This window comes from Bombus vancouverensis, chromosome 4 (genome assembly GCF_051014615.1).
Source record: "Bombus vancouverensis nearcticus chromosome 4, iyBomVanc1_principal, whole genome shotgun sequence".
NCBI lineage: Eukaryota > Metazoa > Arthropoda > Insecta > Hymenoptera > Apidae > Bombus > Bombus vancouverensis.
Window position 1 is genome coordinate 12,361,042 of NC_134914.1, and position 26,481 is coordinate 12,387,522.

A 26,481-nucleotide genomic window follows, 5' to 3' on the forward strand; every position below is an offset into this window, starting at 1 on the left:
TTAGTGCCGGCTGAAACGCGATAAGACAAGCTGAAATGCCGCACGCTCCTCGTCAACCGGCTCGCTGATCCTTTCACCGGCCACGAGCGGAATACCGAGATACGCTTCCACCTATAAATCACCGGTATCGTCGTTACCGATCTAAAATTCTATGGAGAGCCAGCAACAATGGACGAACGGCAGCCGGACCACGGCCCGCTCGCGATACGTTTCGCGCGAGTACGCTTGCTCGAAATTTGTCCGAACCTGGATCGGTTGAAAGGAAAGGCCCTTAAGCCCAGTTCGTGCCAACCTTATGTGGCAAACGATAAACCGAAATTACGTACGCGATCGATTATATGCCGATTTTCACGTGTCTGTACGATATTTAAATACATAAAAAAAAATATATATGTAGACATGATGATAGACTAATAGGTACTGATAGTGGGCGGCGATAAAAGTCGGATGGTAAGTTAATAGGTAGGAAAACACTTCGGTCACATTGGAAGTGTTTATCGACGTAACGTGAATCGAGACAACGATCTACAGTGAGTCCGATATAAGTGCAGCACGCGTACCGAGCCAAAATTCAAAGTCGATTTTCTCGAAAACAAAGCCTCGAACGAAAAATTTGTATTCTATATTTTCGACTTCTTTTTTCGCGTAGAATCACCCCCTTTCCGCTTGTACCACCAGTTGTTACCAACCACCCTGTATAAAACTGCGTAGAATATCTGAAATAGAGTTACAGTAGTCGTTACAATTTTCATTACGATTAACACGCATCTAAATTCCAGTCCCGTGTCTTTAATTGTGCAAAAATGTCGCATAGATATTTAACAACTTTATCTACGATAGCTACGATTCGTGCGGACGAAATGATGCCACACACGGTGGTGTAATCGATTAAAGCATCCAACGATAAGAGCGCTCTTCTCGGTTAAAACGTTACATAGCATCTTCATTTCCGGAGATCTATGGGAATATTACGTTAAAGGTGTCTTTCTTTTACAGACACGTCTCTTACAACGACGCATCTTTGCACAAACATGAAAACTAATCTGTCGAACCTTGTGATCTTTATTTTGATAGAGCAAAATGGATCATACGTAAAAATCGATAAAATAACGTAATATCCTAAACTATTATAATTACTTTATTAATAATAAATGGATTAAACGGATGTTAATTAAACAGAAAACAATGATTATTTAACACGAACTAATCGCAACAACGTATTATAATTAAGACAGCTAGATAATTAATTAACGACTCTCGTCAACACAGATTCAACTCTCTCTCGACAACGCTAACAACGCTATCTCGACAACGCGATCCACACTCTCTGACTTCTCGACTCGTACTGCTGTTAATTTGTTTATATCCTTAGCAACCTCTTGTCTTTTGTCTTCGCCTGATATCTTTTGTCTTAGCCCCACCACGACACCCCCCAGGCCCCTCGTCCACGATACTACAATAATATCAAACGGAAAACACCGTGCGTCCATTATTTCCATACAAAACGAAAGAAACTTTTCTACCTAATATTCGAAGCACGCCGCGTTTCCTTTTTTAAATAAAGTATCGCGTAGTATGTCGAGTAACAAACTGGACGAAGAAAAACGAAGATGGTACGAAGAAAATGATAAAAACTTCGGCTTTCTCCGATCTCGAGGGGATAAAGTATTTTTATTAATCGGAACGGAAGAACGAATCATTGCGTGCAAGCGGAACATTGTAATCCCATAAGAAAGATACAGAAGAACGAAGCACAGAAAGAAAATTCAATGCAGCGCTTTTTGCTGAAAATGTGTTTCGCGCGAAACATTCGCGTGTATCGACCACGTGACAAATTGCGGAGATTTCTATAAGGAAGTTGATACACGGCGCCAGCGATCGGCAATCGGCAATGACTTAAGCGACTCCAAAGCAGGCTCGAGGAGGCAAAACCAAAGCGATTCTCGATGAAAGCGGTCGATGAAACGAGGTCGAGGCACGATGTCCCGGGGCGGATCGATGCTAGGGGATAAATCGATTTGGGACACGGACGCGGTTTAATCGATTCCGTTTCTGGTCGCGTATCCTTTGGTCGCGCGCAGCCTCGTCGAATTCCGATCACGCGGCCACGACCGCCACGCGTAAAAAAGCCTTTATGCGCGAGCCCAACCGCGGACAAACTTCGCAAGAAGCCTACCACACCACGCGTCGTCCCACGAATTACAATTTACAATTCCCTGGCCACTTTGATGGTCGAACTGACGAGATTCGAAATGTGGACGAAAAAGCCTCGGAAAAATATTTCAACACTCGTAGGAACATTTCACGCATACATTACGCGTGTTACACGGGACACGTTGGAATTTCGTTAACGTTGTTCGTTCAGCGAACTATGGGGAAAAGCTGAAACCGATCGGAAAATTTGTATAGAAATTCAAAGATGTTCGTCACGAGTTAAAGTAGCCGAACGACGAATTATTCGTTAAGTTAGCAAGCCAGAGTATCGAACGAGTATTCATCTTTGGTGGTAATTACACGTTTAAAAGCGCTGTCCGTGCCGTGTGAGCCTCGTAATTTGCGTATACATTTTCAGATCGGTTGCACATTTTACCAGCACGCTCACGATACTCGTACGATTTTAAGAAATTTCATACAGCACACGCGATACACCTGTAACGATTTCGTGTGATAAGCGATCGGGTATCTTTGTAAACCACTGTACGAGTAGACCAGGAAGAAATTTGAGAGTGGAAAAATGCGCAAATTACACGCAACACACCAAAGTGTAAGGTGAAAATCCGAAGGATGGTTCTCGATCTATTTAATATACGAAAGAAATTCGTGCTCAAGATCGGATAAAAATATCAGATGTCGACGCATTTAGAGGAAGTTTAAGCCGAAGAAATGCACAAAATACGCGTAATACGCGAAACTACGCATATCCGAGAGACGGTTCTCCGTCTGTTTAATAAACGAACTCGTGCTCGTGATCTAGCGCTTTAGTTGCGTTCGCGAAACTATGAATTTCAGCCAAAAAATTCTACCAAATGTCCAAATCGGACAAATTGTGAATGTAAACGACTAAATAAAAAAAAAAAAAAAAAAGAAAATATGAATTTACGCAAATAGAACGTAGATGTTAATGGATTCGCAAGAAATCTAAGACAACATAAATGCACCGTACGCACGCGATATACGAAACTGTAGAACCAGCTATCCAACGCGTATACCGTACTCGTTATATCCAACGAATCGGACGAATCTTTCGTTGAAATCTGTCGCTTTGGTTACGTTCGTAAAGGCGTGACTACATAAACATCCGCGGTCCACTCGTAAGCACTGGAACAGACACAGCTATTACTGCGCGCGTTTGAAAATTCCATGGAACTCGAAAGGAGCCAAATTACGCGGTAGTCCGACTGCCAGACACTCGTAAGTCCCACTCGAGGCACTCGAAGGTCTTGCAGAGAGCAACGCGGCGAAACGGAAGCTAAGCTGAATTAAAGAAGCTGCGCGTAAAAATTCTTCGGCTCGACAACGTGAAAACGGGTTCGTTAACATATTCGTTTCGAGCGTGGCAAATGGGATCGGTGGACGGGCGCGTCCGTTCCGCGGCGTAAATCGCGCGAAATATCGACTCGTCGAATCGTCGAACAGCGGCGAATCGTAAAAACACGCGGTACGCTAGCGAATGCCCTGGAAAGCAGCTGCACGCATCACAAGGAATTCCATAAATTCGCGCGGCACCGTCGTACTTTTATCGATAGCGCGGATCTAAGTGGCGACGCGTAAAACGCTCGCATAATTGGACGAACGCGAACGTGCGAAATCGATGCCGGTAATTTAACCAGGACGATAAGTAGCGGCCTCTCAGCCACGGAATCTGGCCTCCTCGTGAAAAAAATGAAGACATCTTCCCGCGGAGGATGGGTATTTCGTCGGTGCTTATCGTAAGTTATCGTTCCTCGAGAGCTTAACACGTTGGCTATCACGCGCGTATCGCATGTATTTCGCCCTGAGAGCCGCGATAGACCGAGGAATATCGCACCGTAACGTCTAATTTTCGCAAAATCTTCCGTCGTATTTCCCTGCGTTTTCTCTCTGACAATGTTATCCAAACATCGTTCGTAATTCGTCTTATTTTAAACATTCCAAAAAATTGAAGCATAGGCAGTTTTTAGATACTCGCTGTTGGTATTCCACGTATAGAAATCTTATTGTTTCTCGCGTATTCCGTACGTCGCGTGGGTAACGAGCCGAAGGTTTGAAAATTTTGGATGCAAACGCTAATAAGAAACAAGCAGTTAAATTGGACCGTGTCGTTTGCTGAATCTTGTTGCATGGTAGGTTGTTTAGAAAAATGTGTTCACGTTGGAGTTATTGGATATTCGAATGATTATTTCGTAGAAATTTAAGCTCGCAAAGGATTACAGCGAGAGGTACATACGTTGCACATTTGGCAAAGATTGTGTAAATTTTAACACGTTAATAACGATCGAAATGCGAAGCTAATCCTCGAAGGAGGATAAAAAATTGTTGGCAACGTAGTATGGAAAAGTGCAGGGATAAAAATATCCAAGGGAAGTACACGTGGAAAAGCAAGAAGCCAGAAACCAAAGCAACGGCACCGACAAATCATTTCCCTGGCCGACGACGAATATCCAGCGTAATCCAAGAAGGACGAGGTTTCCAACGACCCGTCGAAAAGCGTATGAAACTTTCCGTGCCCCGATAAATCAAGCACGCTCCTCCCTCGCGGACGCTCACGCTCCTATATACAGAGGGTTGAAGTACACGAGCACGAAAGTAAAAACGAAAATAGGAAGGAAAATAAAAAGGAGGATTAAAACACGCGTCGAGTGGCAACGAGAAAGAAGCTTCGAGGGGGGGAAAGAGTCGAAGGAAGAGAAGAAGAAGAAGAAGACGACGACGAAGGAGAAGAGGGAGGAGGGTTGCGGACAAGAGGAAGAGGATCCCAGAAACAGGCGTGCAGGCTGCAAAGGAACGGGACAAGGAGGAACGAGCCCGCATGTGACATTCGAGACACTCGTCCGGCCTTTCTTCCTCGAACGCCCTTCGAAAGCCGAAGGAAGAAGCGAGAGAAAGATAGAAAAAGGGAGATTGAATCGTCTCCATCTCGGGCCAGCTGGTGCACACCTCTTCTTCCCTCTCGCTTAATCCCTTTGCAGCGTTCGCTGCTCACGACGTCGACGACGACAACGACAACGACGAAGCACGGCTTTGGTCCTGTTCGTCCTTCGGCCCTGGCGTACCGTATTGTGGACTTTTCTCAAAGAGGACAAAAGGATTCGCTCGGCACGAATAGCACCGTGCCCATCCAGAGCACGTGTGCTGGCTGCTGGCCAGTTAGGGGAAAATGCTGGTCAAAGGGACGCCGAAAGAGACCAATTAAACGTCCACGCCAGAGAATACAAGAGTTCCAGAGGGTTTGATGAGATTTTAGTAAATAAGTCGGAGAGAGACTGGTAAAGAGGCTGATGGCTGCCTTTGTAGACACTCCACGTCCACGACAAGAGTGTTTTCGGCTTCTGTGGGAACTCGCGATCAAATATTTTTGTTAGGTCTTGCCTACCTTTTTTCTCCTCTTAAGAATATTAGATAAACTAAACGTTTCCTCGGTTCGAGTGGATGATATCTCGGGGTTTGTCGTCGACTGAATTTTTCCTAAATTTCAAACTACGTCGCGATGATTCTTCGTTGCACCGTTATCGACATCTTATTGGTATCGTCGACGTATTTAAATCGAGCTGGGGCACGAACGCGATCGAAAAATGGATTTTATTGGTCGAAAGGACACGTAGAAACAGCGACTATATTTCTACATTCATCGTCGATTGAATTTTTATTAATTTTATTAGTTCCACGTCGTAATGATTGTTCGTCAGAACGTTGTCAAAATTTGATTAACACTATCGAGGTATTTCAAGCAAGCCAAAGGACGATCGTGACGCAGGTATTTCGCTGGAAAATGGATTTTACTTGTCGAAGGGACACGTGGAAAGAGCGATAATATTTCTAGATCTAATCTTGATTATCAGTTGAATTTTTGTCCAATTTAATTCCACGTCGTAATGATTTTTCGTCAAAACGTTGTCAAAATTTGACTAACACTATCGAGGTATTTCAAGCAAGCCAAAGGACGATCGTGACGCAGGTATTTCGCTGGAAAATGGATTTTACTTGTCGAAGGGACACGTGGAAAGAGCGATAATATTTCTAGATCTAATCTTGATTATCAGTTGAATTTTTGTCCAATTTAATTCCACGTCGTAATGATTTTTCGTCAAAACGTTGTCAAAATTTGACTAACACTATCGAGGTATTTCAAGCAAGCCAAAGGACGATCGTGACGCAGGTATTTCGCTGGAAAATGGATTTTACTTGTCGAAGGGACACGTGGAAAGAGCGATAATATTTCTAGATCTAATCTTGATTATCAGTTGAATTTTTGTGCAATTTAATTCCACGTCGTAATGATTTTTCGTCAAAACGTTGTCAAAATTTGACTAACACTATCGAGGTATTTCAAGCAAGCCAAAGGACGATCGTGACGCAGGTATTTCGCTGGAAAATGGATTTTACTTGTCGAAGGGACACGTGGAAAGAGCGATAATATTTCTAGATCGAATCTTGATTATCAGTTGAATTTTTGTGCAATTTAATTCCACGTCGTAATGATTTTTCGTCAAAACGTTGTCAAAATTTGACTAACACTATCGAGGTATTTCAAGCAAGCCAAAGGACGATCGTGACGCAGGTATTTCGCTGGAAAATGGATTTTACTTGTCGAAGGGACACGTGGAAAGAGCGATAATATTTCTAGATCGAATCTTGATTATCAGTTGAATTTTTGTGCAATTTAATTCCACGTCGTAACGATCGTTCGTCAGAACGTTATCAGAATTCTACCGAAATTATCGACGTATTTAAATCGAAGTAAAGAACGATCGCGATCAAAGGACAAGGAATTAGCCAGGTACTTCGCTCGAAAGTAGATTTTTACGTTAAAACACGCGGAAAGAACAGATATACGGTAATGGTCTCTCCGTAGTCGGATTAACAGCTGCAATTACAGCTTGTTCTTCGTTCTCTGACTCTCTATCCCTCTGGGGGCAAGGATCTCGCAGTTGCTCTTTGATCTTCGTACTTATCGCGGTTACATCGTTGGTGCGCTGGTTTACGCGTTTCACGTAAACACTCCAAGTAGCCGACGAGGGATTGTTATGGGAAAAAGTGGCTACCAAGAGATTCCCTTCCCGAAACCGGAAGTACCTTCGTCAGTAGCCTTTCTCGATGTATCGACGATCGGGCGAATTAACTTTAACGAATAATAATAGTTTCACCTGTAATAATTGATTTTTCAAACGTTCAAAACATGTAGCTTGCTTTCGTCAATATTCTACTCATTGTTTTCTATCTAAACGTTTTTCTAATGTTTCTACTGTCTTTTTTTTTAAAAAAACATGAAATATTCTACGCGGACAATGGAGGTTCGAAAGGAAGCTTTTATGCGGATATGAAATAAATAGAGAAAAAGGAAAGAGCTGGAAAAGACGGCAGAAACGCGGTAATTGGTCCGCTACGACGACGGCCCCATTAGGCATGTTTTTTCAGTCAGGGATAATATTTTGACGCGACGATCGTGCCACCCTATCCAAATAAGAATATTCGACGGTCAAGCGGCAGCAATAACATCTCATTTGCAAACAAGCGCTTTTCATGCTGGCCGGTTCGTCGTGTCGTTCCGCTTTCGAAAAATTTGACACCCTTTCCACGGCACCTGGAAACCAGAACGAAGAAAACCGAGGGTCTTCCCTTGCTGAGAATCTTAAATAACCACGAAGGTCTATTTGGTCGAAGAGGAAAAATCTCGCAAGATTTCCAGATGAATCTTTATTTTTTTCATTTTTTCATACTCGCCTTCGTTCCAAGGCAAACATAAATTTTCCAAAATCTACGACGTTTCTCCTGGACCAGGTTGTTTGTAAAAACGAAAAAAAGAAGACAGAAACGTTGCAATTAGCGGAAAGAAACCCGAGCCATCTTTGAAATCTCCAACATCTCTAGAGTACCGTTCCTTGTCTTTTCAAAATTCCATAACTTCTAATATCTGAGAAACACGCGTTTATCCACGGCATACAGAGGCATATTAAGAGCCTGTCGGAAAAAGCAGAGAAAATAAATTCCATCCAGCTAGGAAATAACTGTCTGTCGGTGCATTAGCGAGAACTTCAAACGTTCGTCTAGAAACCGCCCGAAAAGCAAACAATCAACGCAGATACGAATCTCAGCGTGCTCTAAAACTCTATAAGCTCTTCTCTTAATATGTGGAAGCGTCTAATGGCTAAGGAGAGACTAATATTAGCCTCATATTTGTGGCTTATAAGTCCATAGGTATACCGTGTTCTCATTTACGGGTCTGCTGGATATTTATATCGTTTTATAGTCACGAGATAAAATAAAGAAATCGTCGATTTAACGAAACTTTGCTATCGCGAACGTTGCGTTTCAAACGAATAAGCGTTCGACGTAACTTACGACAAAACACGGTACGTCTATTAGGTTGTCCGGAAAGCGTCTTTCTTCCGCAAACGTGTTTTTTACAACGGTGCACCTTCGTACAAACGTGAAACCGAGTCTGTGAAATGTCGCGGTGTTTATCTAAACGGAACAAAATGGTACGTAATTCGACGAAACAATATACAACAAGAAACAACCTAATATCTCGAGCCTCCATCGTCATTTTCTCATCGCTCTGATTCACCTAGAAGGAAAAACCAAGCTGATAAACTAAGACGCACAAGTAATCGCGCGATCGTTCACGAAAAACGACACGCAACAGCTCAGATCGTATCGTTTAACTTTGTACTAGGCATATCATTTCTTATTTCGCGACTCTATAGAATATAGAATAGAAACTATCGATGATTTATGGGAACGCGTAAGGTACAAAAGGCAAATTAAGTCGAATACGAATGGCCTGCGTATTAATACTTTGATTGGGTCATTGGTAACCGGAGCGCTTCAACTTCTTACAATTGTAAAAATTATAGAATAACAATTTTTCATTCGAGGCTTTGTTCTCGAGAAAATCGACTTTGAATTTGCGCTCGGCACGCGTGCACTTTATCGCGTCTCGTTATAACGGATCTCACTGTAGATCGTTGTCTCGATGGAAAAATTAAAAAAAAAAATGTTTATTCTATATTTTCGACTTCTTTTTTCGCCTAGAATCACCCCCTTTCCGCTTGTACCACCAGTTACCAACCACCCTGTATAATACGAATACTCTAAGCTTATCGTAGTCATTTACGATTCGAGGGCCGAATGTCGAACCACCTCTCGCAACACAAATTTAACGCGACGTACTTGCATTTCGAAGCTTATTGGATCAACGACCAATTCGATATCGAGAATATTATGGACGCACCGTCGGTGGAACACCGGTATCGAGGTCCCTTCGATTCGAAAAAGAGGAGGAAACGATAATTTAGCTGCGCGTGGTCCGGCTAACTCGGACGTATCGGATGAACTTGTCCCAGCGGAGAACGTCTAAGCACTCGTACCACGCGCACCAGCCTCGGACTGCCCGTAGGAACAACCTGTTGTCGGGCCCGCTCGCCCTTTCGTGTTTCTACAAACCTTCTTTCGAGATATTCGGACTGTTCCGCGAGAACAGGACCGGTCAATGGAATTAGGAAAGTCGTGAATTCGATAAACTTTCAACGAACGCGAGCAAAGTTCTTGGCTGAATTATAGCTAACATTTGGCAAAACGTTAACGATAGAATGATTAACCCAGGAACGACACGCTGCCTTCTTTCAACTATCGCGTGTATCTATAGAGAAGCCTGTACGTGCTACCTCTTAGTCGCAGAGAGAATTTAACGTTCCGTTCGTTTAGACAGACAGCAGAGGAAAGTAAAAAGACAAAACAATTAACTAACATTTATTGGCATTTGTACGTTTTTCTACAGACACGACGTTGCGACGCCATCCGCAATTATTTTCCAATTATTTTCCGATATATCATAATTAAAATCGCTTTCTAAAATTCTACGTCCTATATCGGGGTCATAAAAGACCAGTGTGACATTCTAACGTTAACACTTCTACGTCCAACGAACGTCGAAATATCATTCCGACCTCGCTCTCCCTCAAAATATCCCACTGTTTTTTAGCCTACCAACAAACGCGATAGAAACGCGATAAAAAAATGGAAAAAATGTAACAATCGGAAATAGTACTCACTTGCGGCCGCTGTCGAGGAACCTGTCGAACTCGACGGACATTTTGCAGCAGAGGGCCCGCCTGTTGTGCGAGGACGAGCACTTGGTGTTGATCATGTGGCCGTCTGCAATCAAACAGGGACACCAAGGTTCAGCGAGGGATGGTAGTGGGCGATGTAATTAATTAAGAGGTTAATAATCATCCTCGTCGGTACAGAGGCTTAATTAATTCGGCTCGATCCTCGTCGCTCGTTTCTCTTCTCCTTCATCGGACGTGCTTTCGAGGGTACACCTCGATCATCGTGATACACGTCGTTCCACCTTCCAGCCACGGACGCTCCCACGATACGCGAGTATTTCAATTACGCTCCGCCAACAATACGCGACAATTAACCGTTCGAACCGCTCGCCGTAATTACACGGCCGCTTAATAATCGCGCAGAGGTCGGCGAAGGATAACTTGCAGGGATAAGATAAGAGAAAAAGGTCGCAGGTTTTACGGCCGGTTTCATCCTGGACCTCGGATGATTAATACTCGGTAACAACGACGCTGATTCGATGATCGAACGCTTGCATAATAATTTGCTATCTATTAGCGGCCGCTCGTACTGTTAGCAAATCGGCGAGTTACCAGTTGTAGGCTTCTTTTCGTGTCTACTTTCATTTTTCCTTTTTTGTAGATTTGTCACAAATAGGATAATTAGCTTGACTCGTAGCTTGTGCAATTTACGCGCGAAACGCGACGTTGTTGCTATCGCGAATTTATCGATACCGATATAACTTTCGATTTGCAACTTGTAAAACTTCGTTGTGCTAATTAGACGCGGGAATGTAATAATTACGCGCGCGCGGGAAATTTCCAGTTACGAAACGTTAGTATCTCGCTTGTTTGTTTCTTTTATTTACTTAAACGAGTTTGCCTTTTTCTTTCATTTGCATTATACTTACACTTATTACTTACACAAGGTGACGCCAGGTGCATACGACCATACAAACATTCGTGCGATACAAGTATCGATGAATAAAATACGAGTAGAAAATATAAAAAGATATAAACGGGCTGTATTTTGCATTGTATTATGCATATTGGGACATGTACGTAATTTTGCATATTCGTTTCAAATATCCAAAGATTCCTCCAATAGAACAAAATCGATCGTACGTAATTCAATAGAATAATACAAAAGAAAAAGCGACATCGTGCATCTGTTATTTCCTTGCGAAACGAAAGACACTTTTGGGCCAATCTAACAGATCATACGCCAATAGTATTAGTAAAAATATGAACTTTTACGTACGTACGCAATCTGTAATAGTAATACTCCATGAACTTATGTCAATTTCGAAAATTTCCTCGTAGGAAATAAAAAGAAGTAAAAAGTATGCAAAAATATTTCCTCTTGGAAATGTCTTGGAAACTGAGAAGAATTCGGAGCAACGTAGCTTCACGTGTTCCCCTGCGGCGAAACTGACGCATCAGTTGGCCGCGTGGGTGGACGCAGCCAACAACAGGGAGGATAATACCGGGCACGGAAGGACTTAAGGAGGAGGGGATGAGCACGCGAGCCCTCGGGCACCGTCCGACATTTGACCTCACCACGCGCTCTGCACCGGTTTGCACCTCCACCACGGGCCCCTTTCTACCTGCCTCGCGTAATCCACCCTTGTTCCTTCGTCCGCCGAGATTACCGCCATATTCACGAACCGACGGAATTGGATCAGTGGAGCAAAAAATCACGTTCCTTTTCCCCCTCCTTATTTCGTATTTCCAGTGAAAATTTTTCATATTCGCGAAAATACAAAATACGTTACATGCGTTACGCGTGTAGCCTCGTATCTACTCTGCAACAGCTTGGACGAAGCTCGTTGTTAATTTAGCGGCTCTACGAATTGAACACTCGCAAACTATGCGGAGGAACATATCGGGAAAATACTACTACATTGACGAACTGGCGCTTTCAAAGACCTTTAAATCGTAGCAAAACAACAACGTAAAGTCAGTGGTTCGTGTAACAAAAGTTTACCTATTGCTTCTCGCTGTATATGGCTTTTTGCTCGGTTGATGCGAGCTCACGTTCGTACAAGATGATCGCGAGAAACAGTTGCTTCTAAGCACCGTGATAATGTCGCAAACTCGTATCGACCGCGAGCCACCACAGCGTGTCACGTAACCCGTGCCCCTACTGTTTACATCTTAATGTCAGACGTTACTTATAGCTGAGCTAAAGTTCGGTTAATCAGCCGCTATTAAAATTTCGTTCGCGAAAACGAAGTTTGCGGAAACTGTATTCCCATAAGTTTTTCTCGCTTCTTACGAGAGATTTACGATTGTAAATTCGACGAGAGAAATATCCTGCTTTTGTACTCGTGTTCGATGGAAGAATTCCGTTTAGAAGTTGGAATTAGTTTTCGTTAGAAGTTAAGACTTTCGCGCGTGGCCGAGATGTCGGGTCGAATGAAGGCGATCGATCGATCTGTCCCCTCGGAAACCGGTCGCAGAATCTGCTGCAAGGTGGAATCTGGTTCGGTCTGATCGACACGCGGCGCCGCTTCTCCTTCTTTGATCAACGCGTGATTATCTAACGACGAGACTGCGACATCGATCGAAGAAGTTGTCATCGTACGCCACTCTTTACCCTTGAAACGTCCGTTTCAAATCGCAGCAAGAAAATATCCAGATTCTTTGGATCTCGATGAATCCCTTCGACGAAGACGAAGAAGATTCGTGCGTCGACTCCAATACGTTCCAGGATCGATAGAATTCTTCAAAATTCCAAAATAATTTCTTCAAAAATTCCCTCGACGGAGAAGACTCGAGTACATCGACTCCAAAATTGTTCATCGTGCAAAGATCTTTGTGAAATTCTAAGAAATTCCAACGCTACTCTTCAACGTATTTCCTCGAGAAGGAAATTCGAGTACATCGACTCCACAATTTGTCATCGTCTTTGGACGATGCTTGGATCTTCGGATGTCCGAAATTCTACGAAATTCCAAAACTGCTCTTTGAAATATCTCCTCGACGGAGAAGACTCGAGTACATCGACTCCAAAATTGTTCATCGTGCAAAGATCTTCGTGAAATTCTAGGAAATTCCAACGCTACTCTTCAACGTATTTCCTCGAGAAGGAGATTCGAGTACATCGATTCCAAAATTTGTCCCAACATCTTCGCCAAGTTCTTCGAAACTACAAAACGCCTGCGTAACGAATCTCCGCGAGAAGATTCCGAAGATCGACTCGAAAGTGTGTCGCGATCCTCGCTCGATTCTTCGAAATACCAATACAAAATCCTTTGATAAAGCGACTCGGAGGAGAATGGCAACTAAATTCCATTTCCATTGGATTCGATCGAATCCAGCAGGTGGTCGATCAACGCGATCCCTTCCCCTTTAAATCAGTCCGGGAGCATCTCATGCCAGTCCAATTACGCCGGTTCGTCGGATTAATCCCGCGGCTTGCCAGATAACGATACACGCGTGTCGTCCACGATCCACAGCCATTAAAACATCGAACCCACGTTGAGTGGACAGTCGTTGCGAGGCGGTGTGTTTCGGTTGGCGACCATTAACCGGGCACGACGAGCGAACTTTTGAAATGATTGACGAGCACGGGTCCGCGAGCGAGCCAGCTCCTACACGCTCGTTCGTTCCGCGCCGGCAATTATCGCGTAAACGAGGCCAACCATTAAGCTCGGCCGTAATTATCCGTGCCTCGTATTACAACAGAAATAAACGCTCCTATTCGGTTCTTCTTTCTTTTTCTTTCTTCTTCGTTCTTTTCTATTTATCCGCTCCCTCGTTTATCCTTTCTCCTCCGCTACGTCCCTTTCCCCTCTTTTTTTTCTTTTTTTCTTTTTTATACATATGATATAATGAAATAAAACTGTCCGACTGTACGATCCTTGATATATTAGGATACCAGGGTCGTACGAATAAAATTATAGTTTGGTTGGACAGAACGATGATAGGGATGACTGGCTAGGAGGAGATCGACAAAGTCGAGCCTCGAATTTAGTCGCTGCGAGAAGCGACTTTTTCGGGCTTAATTACTTGCTTAATTAATGAAAGTCCCGAGAGGAATCGCGTGACGAGATACGGCGGTAGCTTCGTAGGTGTTTTAATCTTTGTTATTACGTAGAATCAGGAAGTTTGTGTCTGTATTTTAATCGGCATGTAGTTATCCCACGCGTTACTGTTTCACGATGTTCCAAAATGTACAGGGTATCTCGTCGTTGGTTCCAAATTTTCTAATTGCTCCGAAGTTTCTATCGACGCTGTTCCCCAGCTAAACTGCTCAACCAGTTAGCTGTTACGACCTCTTTGAAATGCGTGTAAAAAACGTTTGGCAAAAAGTAAGCGATGACGAGTATATTCGTCGGGCACGGAGTACGCGTGACTCTTACGATATAGAATTAAGTTACAACGAAATAACCGTTTTATTTTTGGATTTTATTACTGACAGGGCTCGTGGTAACGCAAAATAGTGGCATTTCCTCGTGACGAGTATACCCGTCAAAAACAGCTGACTGGTTAATTCACGCGCTCTAAAGCAGCAAGTACGACACTGTATGAAACTCTTTACACTCGACTGTTCCCTTCGAGAAGACACTGATCACGGATTACTGTCAATTACGTAACACAAAATTACACGAGCTGCAAATTTCTTACAAACGCGCGTTTCTTTCGAATTTCGCTTTCGCATCGTATAAAGAAACAAATAAGAAAAGGAAGAACATGGCCAGCTACGTCGAGCGCAAAAGACTAAACATACTTTTAGGAAATATTTCCACCTATTTTAGATTTTCAACTTCCACGACGACTAGGCTTTTCTATTGGTTTTAATAAAGAGATTTTAACCGTGTCGTCACAAATAATTCACAAAAACATGCCTTATTTTTGTACGAATTAACCTTAGCCCCCCCTTAATTGCCCTTTGTCCAGGTTTTCTCGCGTCTGTCCCGAGGAAGCAAACCGGAACGTTCGCTAAACACGACCGAAAGTCGAAAAGTCAGAAACGTGTGCCATTTCTACGTATCATTCGAAGATGGTATCCCACTGGGGGTAGCCATCCACATGTTATATTACTATACCACTAAGCTGTAATATTTTACCGAGTGTCCTACTGGACAAATTGTAAAATGTAAATAAATAAATAAAACAAAAGAAAATTTCTACGTATCGTCACACGGAGATCGAAGATCGAGCGGTGTTTCTCGCTCGTGGATTTTACTGGCTCGCGGGCGTTTCCTCGAGTTCTCCACGTTCGAAAACGCAGTAATCAAATTCGAGGAACAGCAAGACGAAACAAGATCGCCGAGTAAAATGTCAATGGGAAGAGTAGAAGGTAAACGAGTACAAAGTATACTCACTGGTCTGATTCTGAAAGTAGGGATCGTCCCGGTCGGTGAAGAACCAAGTCTGAAATGAGAAATAAAGAAAGGTTAAACCGAGAGTACTCGACGACCGGGTAAGAGCTACTTCTACGCCGGTTTTGACTCTAACGATCGACGTGTCGGTCACGTACGCAGACGCCATTGTTTACCGCGGCTAACACGCGCCACGTACCGATCATAAATTTCGATTTCTTCCGTTGCTTCGAGCTTGCATCGCTCCATCTACGTCCACCGAGCTCGATAAATCGCTCTCGCGAGTTTCACCGTCGATCGCCGCTGCGAAAATAAAGTTCTTCTTTTTCCTTATTTTCTCTCCCTTTTTTTCTTTATTTTTATTATTTTTGTAGGGACAAGCAATAGATTAAGATAGTTGTCAACAGATTTTTATCTGTACTTAATCGCCAATAAATTATACACATTCGTACGTGGTAAATTACAGACCGTTCATACATCTGTAATTATGGAGAATAAGATATCGTTGAATCGAAGCTATTCGAACACGCTGGAGTAAATTTCGTAGAATTACAGAGATTAATACAGCGACTATACAATGAATTGACACACGTTTTCCATTAAAGAATTTTTTCTCGGATTATACATTGAAAATTCATAGTGTATCGAGTTTTTGTTGCCCCGCACCAAAGTACTACCGAACGATACGGAATTTAATATGCTCGAACCTAATTAATTAGTACGTAGATGATACAACAGATACAATGACGCGTCTTTCTTACTTTTCTCAACCACTCTATATCGTAAAGATATTAGAGAGAATTTTGAAGTTGTTCAAAGCCAATGTCCGTGCTGTTCCAAACTGCCAAACTTTCAGAACGTCTAGCAAAATTATAGTCTACTTATGGTTTGTCTCTAAGTTATACAGCTTTTCGAAAATCCAAAAATCTACCGATCTTCTCCGTAAGAGTAGAAATCCAAAGAGAAATCGCAGCAAAACGAGATTTTCATTCTATCGTTAGATTTTCAGTCCATTAGTCCATCCACTAATCACGTTGATCGATGTACGCTTTCGTATCGGTCGTATCGTCGATAATTTGCCAAAAAATTCGACGAGACAGTTGACGCTGCGAGCGACCAGCAGATCGAGAGAGAACACCTTAGGAATTGGGAGCTCCGGGTGGTTTGGTCGGTGTCATCTGCATGAGAGTAGAGCGACGACGTTGAAGATTGGTGCAGTGCACGTGTTAAAGCAGTCGCCTATTTTTAGTTGGCGAGTTCCCTTCAGGAAGTGAGCGTCGACGGAACGAGGGGTAACGCTGCCGTACCAGACGTCACGAGCATTGTCTCGAGGATTTTCACGTGGCGGGATGCGCTTTCGAACCCGAGGAAACACGGATCCCTGCCACTTGTGCGCGGCAAAAGAGAAAGAACGTGGGAGAAACGCTCGTTCCGATGTAATAGACGTCGGAAACGAGTAGAAAGTGGCGAACTCGTATCAAAGCGGTCTCTAAGCGTCCGGAAGAAACGCGATAAACCAATTCGAGCAGATTTCTCGCGACGTTTTTTCGGTCAGACTATAGAGACAGACTTCGGTCAACGCACGAAAGAAATTTCGAATCTTAGCTGCAAGTTCATCTTTGTTCGTTTTATTCGCCGAATTATAGTCTAACTGTAAATATATTTCATCGTGGTCTTCGCAGAACTAACTCGAGAGACATAGACAGGAAATGAAATACTCTGGCAGATCGTTCGAGCTGTTTGAGAGAATTCGTTATTGAAGAAGGTTTTTTTTTTATTTAGTTGTTTACATTTACAATTTGTCCGATTTGGACTTTTGGTGGAATTTTTTGAAGAAAGTGAACAGTTTTTGAAGAAAAGATTCGTAGAGTCGTGGACGGCGAGGAGTCTGACTATATTTCGATGTTTGTGAATTTTCGCTGAAAATTTTCATGATATACAGCGTGGCGTGATTAAGTGGAGTCGCCTAGGTATCTACCTTGTTTATTGTTGTACGAAAAGCTTCTCAGAACAAAGTTACGCTACTTCAAGCGTCTTTGAACGCAAATATCTCTTGCACGAAGAATTAAGAAAACGCATAAATTTGTAGATATATAGAAATATAGAGTTCCATCTACAAATGTAACAAGAATTCTGGAATACTCGTAAAAGAGAACGAACTTGAGAAAAAGTTCCTTCCACCGTTGCCTGTGTCCCCGACGAGCGTAGCTTTGTCACTGGAAAGTTTCTCTAGATGACAATAAATTTTTTTTGTTTAATATTTATTAAAATTACAATCAATTCTCGCGTTGAGAATGACAATAAATAAAGCAAATATTTGCATGATTCCATTTATCCAACACGGTGACACAAACGGGTATGATATAATTGCTGCTGAAAGAAATAAGAAGAAAGTATGGAATAAAATTTCTCAACACTTAATTTTCGAGAAAAGCGAGTTTCAAAATTCGTCGAGTACGCTGCAACTTGAGTAATTCCCACCTAAGTATGGGCGAACGATCGTCAGGAAGTAATTACACGCGTGAAAAGAAATAGAAATTGCGAAACAAAATTTGTCCGTTTAAGGCTTCGTTTCGAAGAAGACGAAGTTTGAACGCGTTTAGCTTTAGGAATCGACCTAACATAGGCGCGTGATGAATTTTCAAAGCGTTCTATCGAAGAATTTTAATTCCACGTTTTCCACTCGTTATACAAAATTGTATAAAAAATGTCTTCTATAAGAAATCGTTTCAGATTTATTCGTTACTCGGCCGTATCCTATTTTCTAGCTTCTCGCGTATTCGTGCTACGAACGGCGAACGTATTTCGAGCGTGACGAATCGCCGTTTCTCCCGATTTCCCAAAACTTGAATAGCGGCTTAGCAAACAGCGGTTGTCGGATGGCTATCCATGGAACGTTATCTTACGACCGACGATAAGAATTGTCGCGACAAGACGGATGTCCTGTATAACCGACAATTAAACCGTGGCGAAGGGAGAGACGGAACAAACGCGGAGGAAGAGGAAAAAAAAAAAAGAAAAAGGTGAGACGAATAAGCTCCCGAGTCAGCGTTCGCAGAAGGAACACGAATATCCGGCAAACAAGAGACATCGCACGCCAGGGAAAAAGAGGGACAAGAGACGCGATGACGTCAGTGGCACCGGCGTCGCGTTACATCGACGTAATTACGTTAATCCACGCACGTACGTCGCGGCTAAAACGGGCATCGTCGTTAAGCCGATATCTCCATTGCACTGGGACCCAATTCTCTCTCTCTCTCTCTCTTTCTCTCTTGCTCGAGAATAATTTAAACGTTTTGGTTGCAGTCTCCGTTTCCAACTCTATGGGCGACGCGACGTTAGGAATTAAATAGGCTGTTCTCGACTCCAACTAGGAGAGTACTCGCGTCCTGTTTTGTAATAAACTGGAAGATGGAGAAATCCGAGCTGTAAATCGTCTGGGAAGGAATATAACGAAGTATGTGGATCGAGATCAGTGGATCGTTTGAGAAAGTCCGAACCTAATATACCTAATAACAATGTAATATCTAATCTATAAACGTAGGAATTAGGTAGTCGAGGAACTAAACGTATAAATATACGAGTACACGAGTGTGTCACGTAAACTTAGGGGTTGGTCGATGAAATAAAAATAGCTGAGTCGTAACACAACTATCGTCTTTATTTCACAGCATAGGTTTACACAGATCGGAGAGATGTTCACTGTTCGATGGTTTTGTCTATTAATAAACAGATAAGAGAAATAATAAACTTAAAAAGTTTAGGTTTATGGTGGGTCCCTGGAATAATTGAGGGCACGGACCGAAGACCTGCGCACATCCTGCCTCTAATACGAATTGACGTTACAAGTGCGTGAAAGTAGGAGCTCGAAAATCTGAATACTCGGACAGGCGAGTGTGTAAATGCTTACGTACTTGAACATTTAAGTACGTACTCGAACGTAGTAACCAGTGGAATATACCTGAGCTGTACGTGCGTTCCAAACTCCGAGAGAAATGAATATCGAACAGCTAGAAACGCACGGTACACGCGCAAACACCAAACACGAAAATATTATTTCGATACTCTGAAAATATCGACGGACAAGTAAACTACAGTGTTTTCGATGCTCGACGTCCGAACGCTCTGAAAAGTCGCAACCGAGGTCCGATTAATTCCAAGGAGAAGTCCTCGCTGATCATCGATATAAAAAAAGAAGGGAGACGGGAAGAAGAAATAAAATGAAAAGGAGAAATTAACTCGAGAGATACTCTGTAGTTTACTGGCGTAAAATTACAGCGATGCGGTCGGTGAGCGTTTCCAGATAAATAAACGACGTAATTGATCAATTATCCGCTGACGTTTCAGAGGCGAAACGGCTGTTGTAAATTGAAGGGTTACGATATAGGGCGAGTCACTGAAACTAATGACAAACGCTTCGACGGCCGATCGATCGGTATCCCCGGCAGAAATCCTCCTTCTCCGAATGAAATCCTCCGATGAACACCTACAGCATGTTACTTAACAGCGAGCCAATCGAGCACGATGACTCTCGAATTGCAACACGTGAATTCCAGTCGAATACAAAGTGCAACACGAGCAATTTGTCGAAATCGAAAGTATCCCTGTAGCACCGATACGATGGCAAATTCGAACACTGTCATCCGAACGTTGTCCGTGCTTCTTTTACGGTTCTTCCTCGACAGTTAATAGTAACGTTTTTACCATCTATGCAAATGTATGTAATATCTATGCAAATACATTCGCGGTCTTGAGACTTTGCGATGTACAGTGACTCGCGAAAATAGCTGAACATTTAGCGTAGGAAATTACGGTATATAAATAATTGTGCGTTGTACGAAGCTCTTTGGAATTTCATTAGCACTGCGACGAGTCACGACGATTATATTGGTAATATTTGGAACCAATCTGGAAATGTACATAGAAGTTACGTTTATTACAAACATACGCTTGATTATTAGTACAGTTGAAAATTAGTACAGGATATAAATAATGGTCTTCGATATGTATATATCGGAGAAGAGTCAGGAACAGGGTTGTGGCCGTTTGATAGACCTCCCTTGGAGTTGGCCATCGTTGTGTTATAACGAAGATACGGCCTGATACTACGAGTATGAACACTACCGATTCGACGATCGACAGCGGTGGTTGGGCACTTGCGACGCTAGTGACGTTGGTCTTAGGTTCGATAACGAATCCGCGGTCAACGGGATGACAGATATACTTGCTCTAACTCAATACTCGCAGATCGTACGGCGCTACTCTCTTCGTCGATGAGATCGCAAGAAAGAATGAATTTTCGTCCCAATGATGCCACAGAGGAAAACTATGATGGGGTGTGTCCAAAGACACGAGATCATCGGATTCGTCGAGTACAGCCCTCGTTCCGAAAGTAAGGGAAATTGACGTCGCTGTCAATTGGTCAATTTGGGACAAAGACTGCCCGTCCGTTTGAAGAACCTTAATTACCAAAAAAACCCAGGTTTCATAGCGGGTCCTCAGGCTAACTGAACTTGTACTGTGTAAGTGCCTCAATATCTGGTATTCATTGTCCGAAGGAACTGTTGGCATGTTTTACTGTCAGGTACCTCTATGAGTATTTCTTTTAACGAGGGTCATACTATCACTCCACACCTTTGTTAGACGAAGCGCCTGTCCCGTTGACCGCGGCTACGTTCGGCGACTAATGGTCGCCTTAAGCCCAAGTTTATTATCACAAATCGCAAACAAATGCAGTTGGGCAGAATGATGGCAAATTGTTTAATTACAACTGTAAACTTTAATTACAATTTTACGGATTTTCCCGAAGTTCCAGAGGGAAGGCTCCGGTGTCCTTTCATATATAATTAATATCGAAAATCGTTGTGCTATATTCTGGCTTGCTGATATACCTAGTGGATAATCGACTGTTCAAATACTTTGATGTTCGTGGAGAGTGTGCTTGGAATAAATATTTTCTAATTTCTATGTCCATGAATTTCCAGATTCTCAAACTTTGCCAATATAGTCGCGACTACAGTGTCTCGTAACAACGTTGTTAATGAAATTTTGAAACATTTCATACAATACACAAGATATATTCGTAGAAAGATTTCTATAGAAACATTCAAATATTTTCTTCAATTACTGTATTTAGTCGCATAGACGTAAAAACTAACAGCTGTAAAGACAGCAGTGTCGCGTAAACTTGGGGGTTGGTTGATGAAAATAAAATAGCTGAGTCGTAGCACAACTATTGTCTTTATTTCACAGCACAGGTTTACACAGATCGGAGAGATGTTCACTGTTCGATGGTTTTAACAACACGGATTAGCTGTTCGCACCTTCCGTTAGGAAAAGTAAGGGTAACGATCCACGATGTCAATTGGTTATAGGTCGTGTTAATAAACGAAGATAGGAGGAGAAAGCCTCCTACCAACGTGGCTAGTAGGTAATATTGTTTGTGGGAAAAACCAGCTTTTTCGTTAGTCGAATATTGGGTTTTTCCCATTAAGTAACTACCTGCTTTTCCCGTAATTAATAATAAATTAACAAACAGATAACAGAAATAATAAACTTTAAAAGTTTAGGTTTATGGTGGGTCCCTGGGGCAATTGAGGGTACGGACTGAAGACCTGCACAAATTCTGCCTCTAATAAGAATTGACGTTACAGCAGCAACGTTAACAACCCGAAGAGAATTTCATTTACATTTAAGACGAGCCTACCAACAGGTCAACAATACAGTCAGACCTGGCAGTGGTCCGTTTTTCTACCTAACTCTCTTTTCTTTGTAAATCATTTCTCTCCCGAGGATTCGTAAACAAGTGAAATGAAAGGAGCATCAGGATATTTTCCAATATTCCTTCTTGCCTGCTCATAGACAATGCAACGTCGTTGGAAATAAGGATAGAACGTAAAACGAGAAATCTGCTTTTGTTTCTGGAAGATCGCCGTAGGTACTTGCACATATTAACTCGATTTCACACTGAGATCTTTGACACCATCGAGTGCTTTTGCTAAGATATTTTTAAATATCCGAAGGTCTAGAATATCGCTTATATTCTTATTTCTAAACTGCGAATGTTCATTCAAATTCGCATCTCTACGAGGACAACTAAAAAGAATAGAATATAGGCAGAGACTTCTTTCATCCGGTAAATATTACAACAAGCATGGTGCTTCCATGTATATCTGGTGCATAGTGAGTGAGTAAAAACTACCGTTTGAAATAACTCATTGTCCATTGACTTTATGAAGCGAAATTTATCGCGTTTAAGCAGTCTGCTGTGATATGAGTACACTTAAATCTTCCAATAGTTTATATTTTTTGAGATATCAAGGTGACTGAGAGTTTTAACGACCACCGTACACTCTTAATAACGTCAGTCGATTCAGCTGGATATTCTCTACAAAAAAGAATCGATATATTTATAGTGAAAAAAATCTTTGGTTTAGCAGATATTTTAATACTTCAATTTGCGAATGTACGAAAGACAAAGCAACGTAAAACATAGGAATACCGCCTCGCGTCTTTGCTTCTCTTTCATACATTAAATTTGACAATTCAAATTCAAAATAGCTGCTAAACCGATCGTTTTTCATTGGAATGTCCAGTTGGATCGACTAATGTTATAAAAATATAATACAAGACATTAAAAAATCAACATGTACTCGTCTGACCAGGCTGCTTAAATACAATGACCGTAAACATTTTCCGATGATAATTATTGGTATAATAATAATAATGGTAATTTTTATTGACTCACCTGTATATATTTGCACGTATGTTCTATGGATTTCTGGACCTTCAAATTTTTTGTGAATACATAAAAATGTACGGTCTCGTTATCTCGTATCCTGACCTATCCTATTGTATTATAGCGTAACCAAATACCGTACTGAAACACCCAACGTCCTTCGGCAAGTCGATAGTTACTACGATAATTAATCGCTTTCATCGACCACCCTTGACGAGGTTATAACGATATATTGCCCCAAGACGTAATTCAATCAAATTTCTTTTACTCTGAATCCATTGAACAAAACGAGCTAAGCGCTTCAAAGAACACCGACGACAATGTAACGGGCAAATGTTACGTCGCCTCGAGAACACGAGTGCTCCGAAACGAGCTTTTAGGTCCCTGGATAATTCGTTCGAATGCGCGATTCCTGAGAATCTCGATTATTAGTCGGCCCTCCGGCGACTTTTCTGGGCTGCTAGTTCCAGGAAGTGTCGCCGGTAGCGATGGGAGCGGAAGGCCGAGCAACAGGGGGGAAGTACAATGCATGCAATTAGTCGTGGCAAGATAATATCGCGAAAGTTGAGAGTTCCTAGACCTTCTTACCACCTACCTACACTTTTAAGCCGGCAATCCACCGGTAAACTACGCTACACTGTGCCGTGCTAAATTTGAAATTATTTGCTTCGATATGCACGTACATAGAGTGGCGGGCAAAGGTTCATGAAGCAAGAGATACAGAGAGACTCTAGAATTCTGCAAAATGGATTTATATTTAATAAGAGCAATGAACAAACGTAGTACGAAGGTTGCTAAAATTCATAAACGAAACCTACCACAGCTGTGCTATTAAATTAGCTATCCGGTGGATATTTAAGGAGGTTTTAGATTTGGAAGAGACGAATACATAAAATTCGTTTGTTTCAAGAACATGAGCTGAACACACAAATAAAACACTGTACACGGTAAATGGAAGTTGGTGGAGAACAAGAGACGCAGAAAGAAGGAAAGGGTAAAACGGAAATACAGAGAATCCCGTTCCCACGACGAGTGCTCATCAAGCTGAAAACCGCCGTGTATATGCTCGACCGAACAGTAACAAATCGCACACAGAGTGGCCTCTATTCTAAACAGTCATCCAGTCTAACGAATTAATACTTTCTTTTCGAGAATCGATTAATACTCTTCGCTGAAAACTACTTCAAGTATTGTTCGTTAATACATAGAGATAAAAATGAGCTATTACATGGTAACGATTCAATTACAACGGTCGAACAAAGTGTACATTTTAAAATTAATTGCTCGATCATTCGTTGCCAATTAGACGATAAGAAAACGAATTGGATAGAACAAAACGCAAGACAAACTAAACGATCCACTAATAGGATAAATTAATACTAACAAGTGATTTTTTAAGACTGCAGTATTACTTATAATCAGTGGCGGACTGGCCATCGAAGAGTTTGGGAAAATTTCCTGGACGGGCCGGTAGAAGACGCTCAACGAGTAGAATTTAATTAAGTAGAAATGAAAGGCCAATGATATCGGTAATATCTTGGTAAAAATTTACAAGAGTCTAATGTTACGTCTGTACAATATGCATACAATCGCATACACGTTTATAACTATTCGTTCATCAGCAGTACTCGTCTTTCTGAACACAATATAAAATCTCGTTGACTTTCTTCGCTGTTCGCATTTATAAATCTCTAAGAACGTTACGTTCTTCTATATTAACAAAAAGTAATTTCTACGCTTTTAACTTAGTTCTAAACATTTATACATTGTACATGTATATATGTATGTATGTACATCTTTATCGATTTTCTACATAGATATACGTACGTCGAGTGGCTGTATGCATGTAGTAAGTATAGCGCAATAGAATCTTATAAGAACATATTATATAATACGTAACATTACTTATATCTAGTATTATACCTAATCCAGTATCGCAATCTTACAAAATTACCGTAGAGATGAACTATACAGATCTGATATACAACAATAAGCAGAATACAAATATCTCAAGAGCGCAAACCACGACTTAGGAAAATATTCTGTAGACATGTAGAAGCATAGAGGCTTGAAAGGATTTGTCACGTACCTGATCCTTAGCGAATTGAAACCACGTGCTGATGATAGCTGGCAGACGGGAGTGATGGTAATGCTTGGTAGTTTTCACGCTGATGAACACGTCGTCGAGATTCGTGGTGAACGGTGCCATGGTCGCAGTCGCGATCGCAGGTGTCACCGAAGATTCCTCGTTGATCAGCATCCTCCTCGAAGCTGGCACTTCCACCAGTACGCTCCTACTGTTCACTTCCACCGTCATCTCGTCGACCCACTATGCAACAATGCCATACACACACATAAGTATAAAACCAACCGCGATACGCTCATAATGGATCGGTATTATTTTGTAAACATTGCACGCATAGAACGATAATCTGATCGAGAATTCTTGGAAAAGAAGCGAGCACGTGCACGCGAGCTCACGCAATGTTTACTCTCGCGACGTTCGCGACGAAACAAGTTCGAACTCGATTTACCGTTCGATTAACATAACTGGCTACCGAGAATAGCGCTTCGAGAATAGAACAATTAACACGTCATTTGGAAGTGACATCTCTCTTTATTACTAAAGTCGATTAACCCCTTACCTTATGATCTTTTCTATTGATATAGCAGTTGCATAAAGTATTTGCACATAATCTTATTATCCAAAGAAACGCTTTTCTTTATCAGGTTCAACGTTTCATTTTTATAGTATATCGAATCTTTATCGTTTTATAAAAGTATCTACTACCGAATGATACGAAATTTGATATATTTGAAACTAATTAATTTTATACGTTGAACCGTACTTTATTTACTTCTATTTATATATTTATCTATCTACCTTATTCTATTGTTTTTATTCTTCGTTCCCTTTTCCTTGTTCCATTCTCCGTTAATGCTACTCATCTATTAATTATGCACTTATTTTGTTTAATGTTGTTGTACCAGAGGATTCTCACTCGTTGAATTAATAAATTACTAATGTAATTACTAATGTGCAAATACTTTTCCTATCCACCGTGGGTATTGCTATTAACCTTGATAATTTGTTGGTTTAACACTCTAAAGCGGAGTACTGAAATATTATATGCAATTTGTATTCACT

At 41.7% G+C, this 26,481-nt stretch overlaps 1 protein-coding gene across 1 annotated transcript in view; it reads right to left on the minus strand.

Annotated features, from left to right (window-relative positions):
* fng (Fringe glycosyltransferase) overlaps positions 1-26,481 on the minus strand; it is a 132,691-nt gene that overhangs the window by 105,116 nt on the left and 1,094 nt on the right. Inside the window, exons 2-4 of the mRNA XM_076617739.1 lie at positions 25,423-25,662; positions 15,599-15,647; positions 10,251-10,353 (exon numbers count right to left, since the gene is read on the minus strand). Of these exons, the coding sequence (XP_076473854.1) occupies positions 10,251-10,353; positions 15,599-15,647; positions 25,423-25,662 (392 nt within the window). The remainder of the gene's footprint in view (positions 1-10,250; positions 10,354-15,598; positions 15,648-25,422; positions 25,663-26,481) is intronic.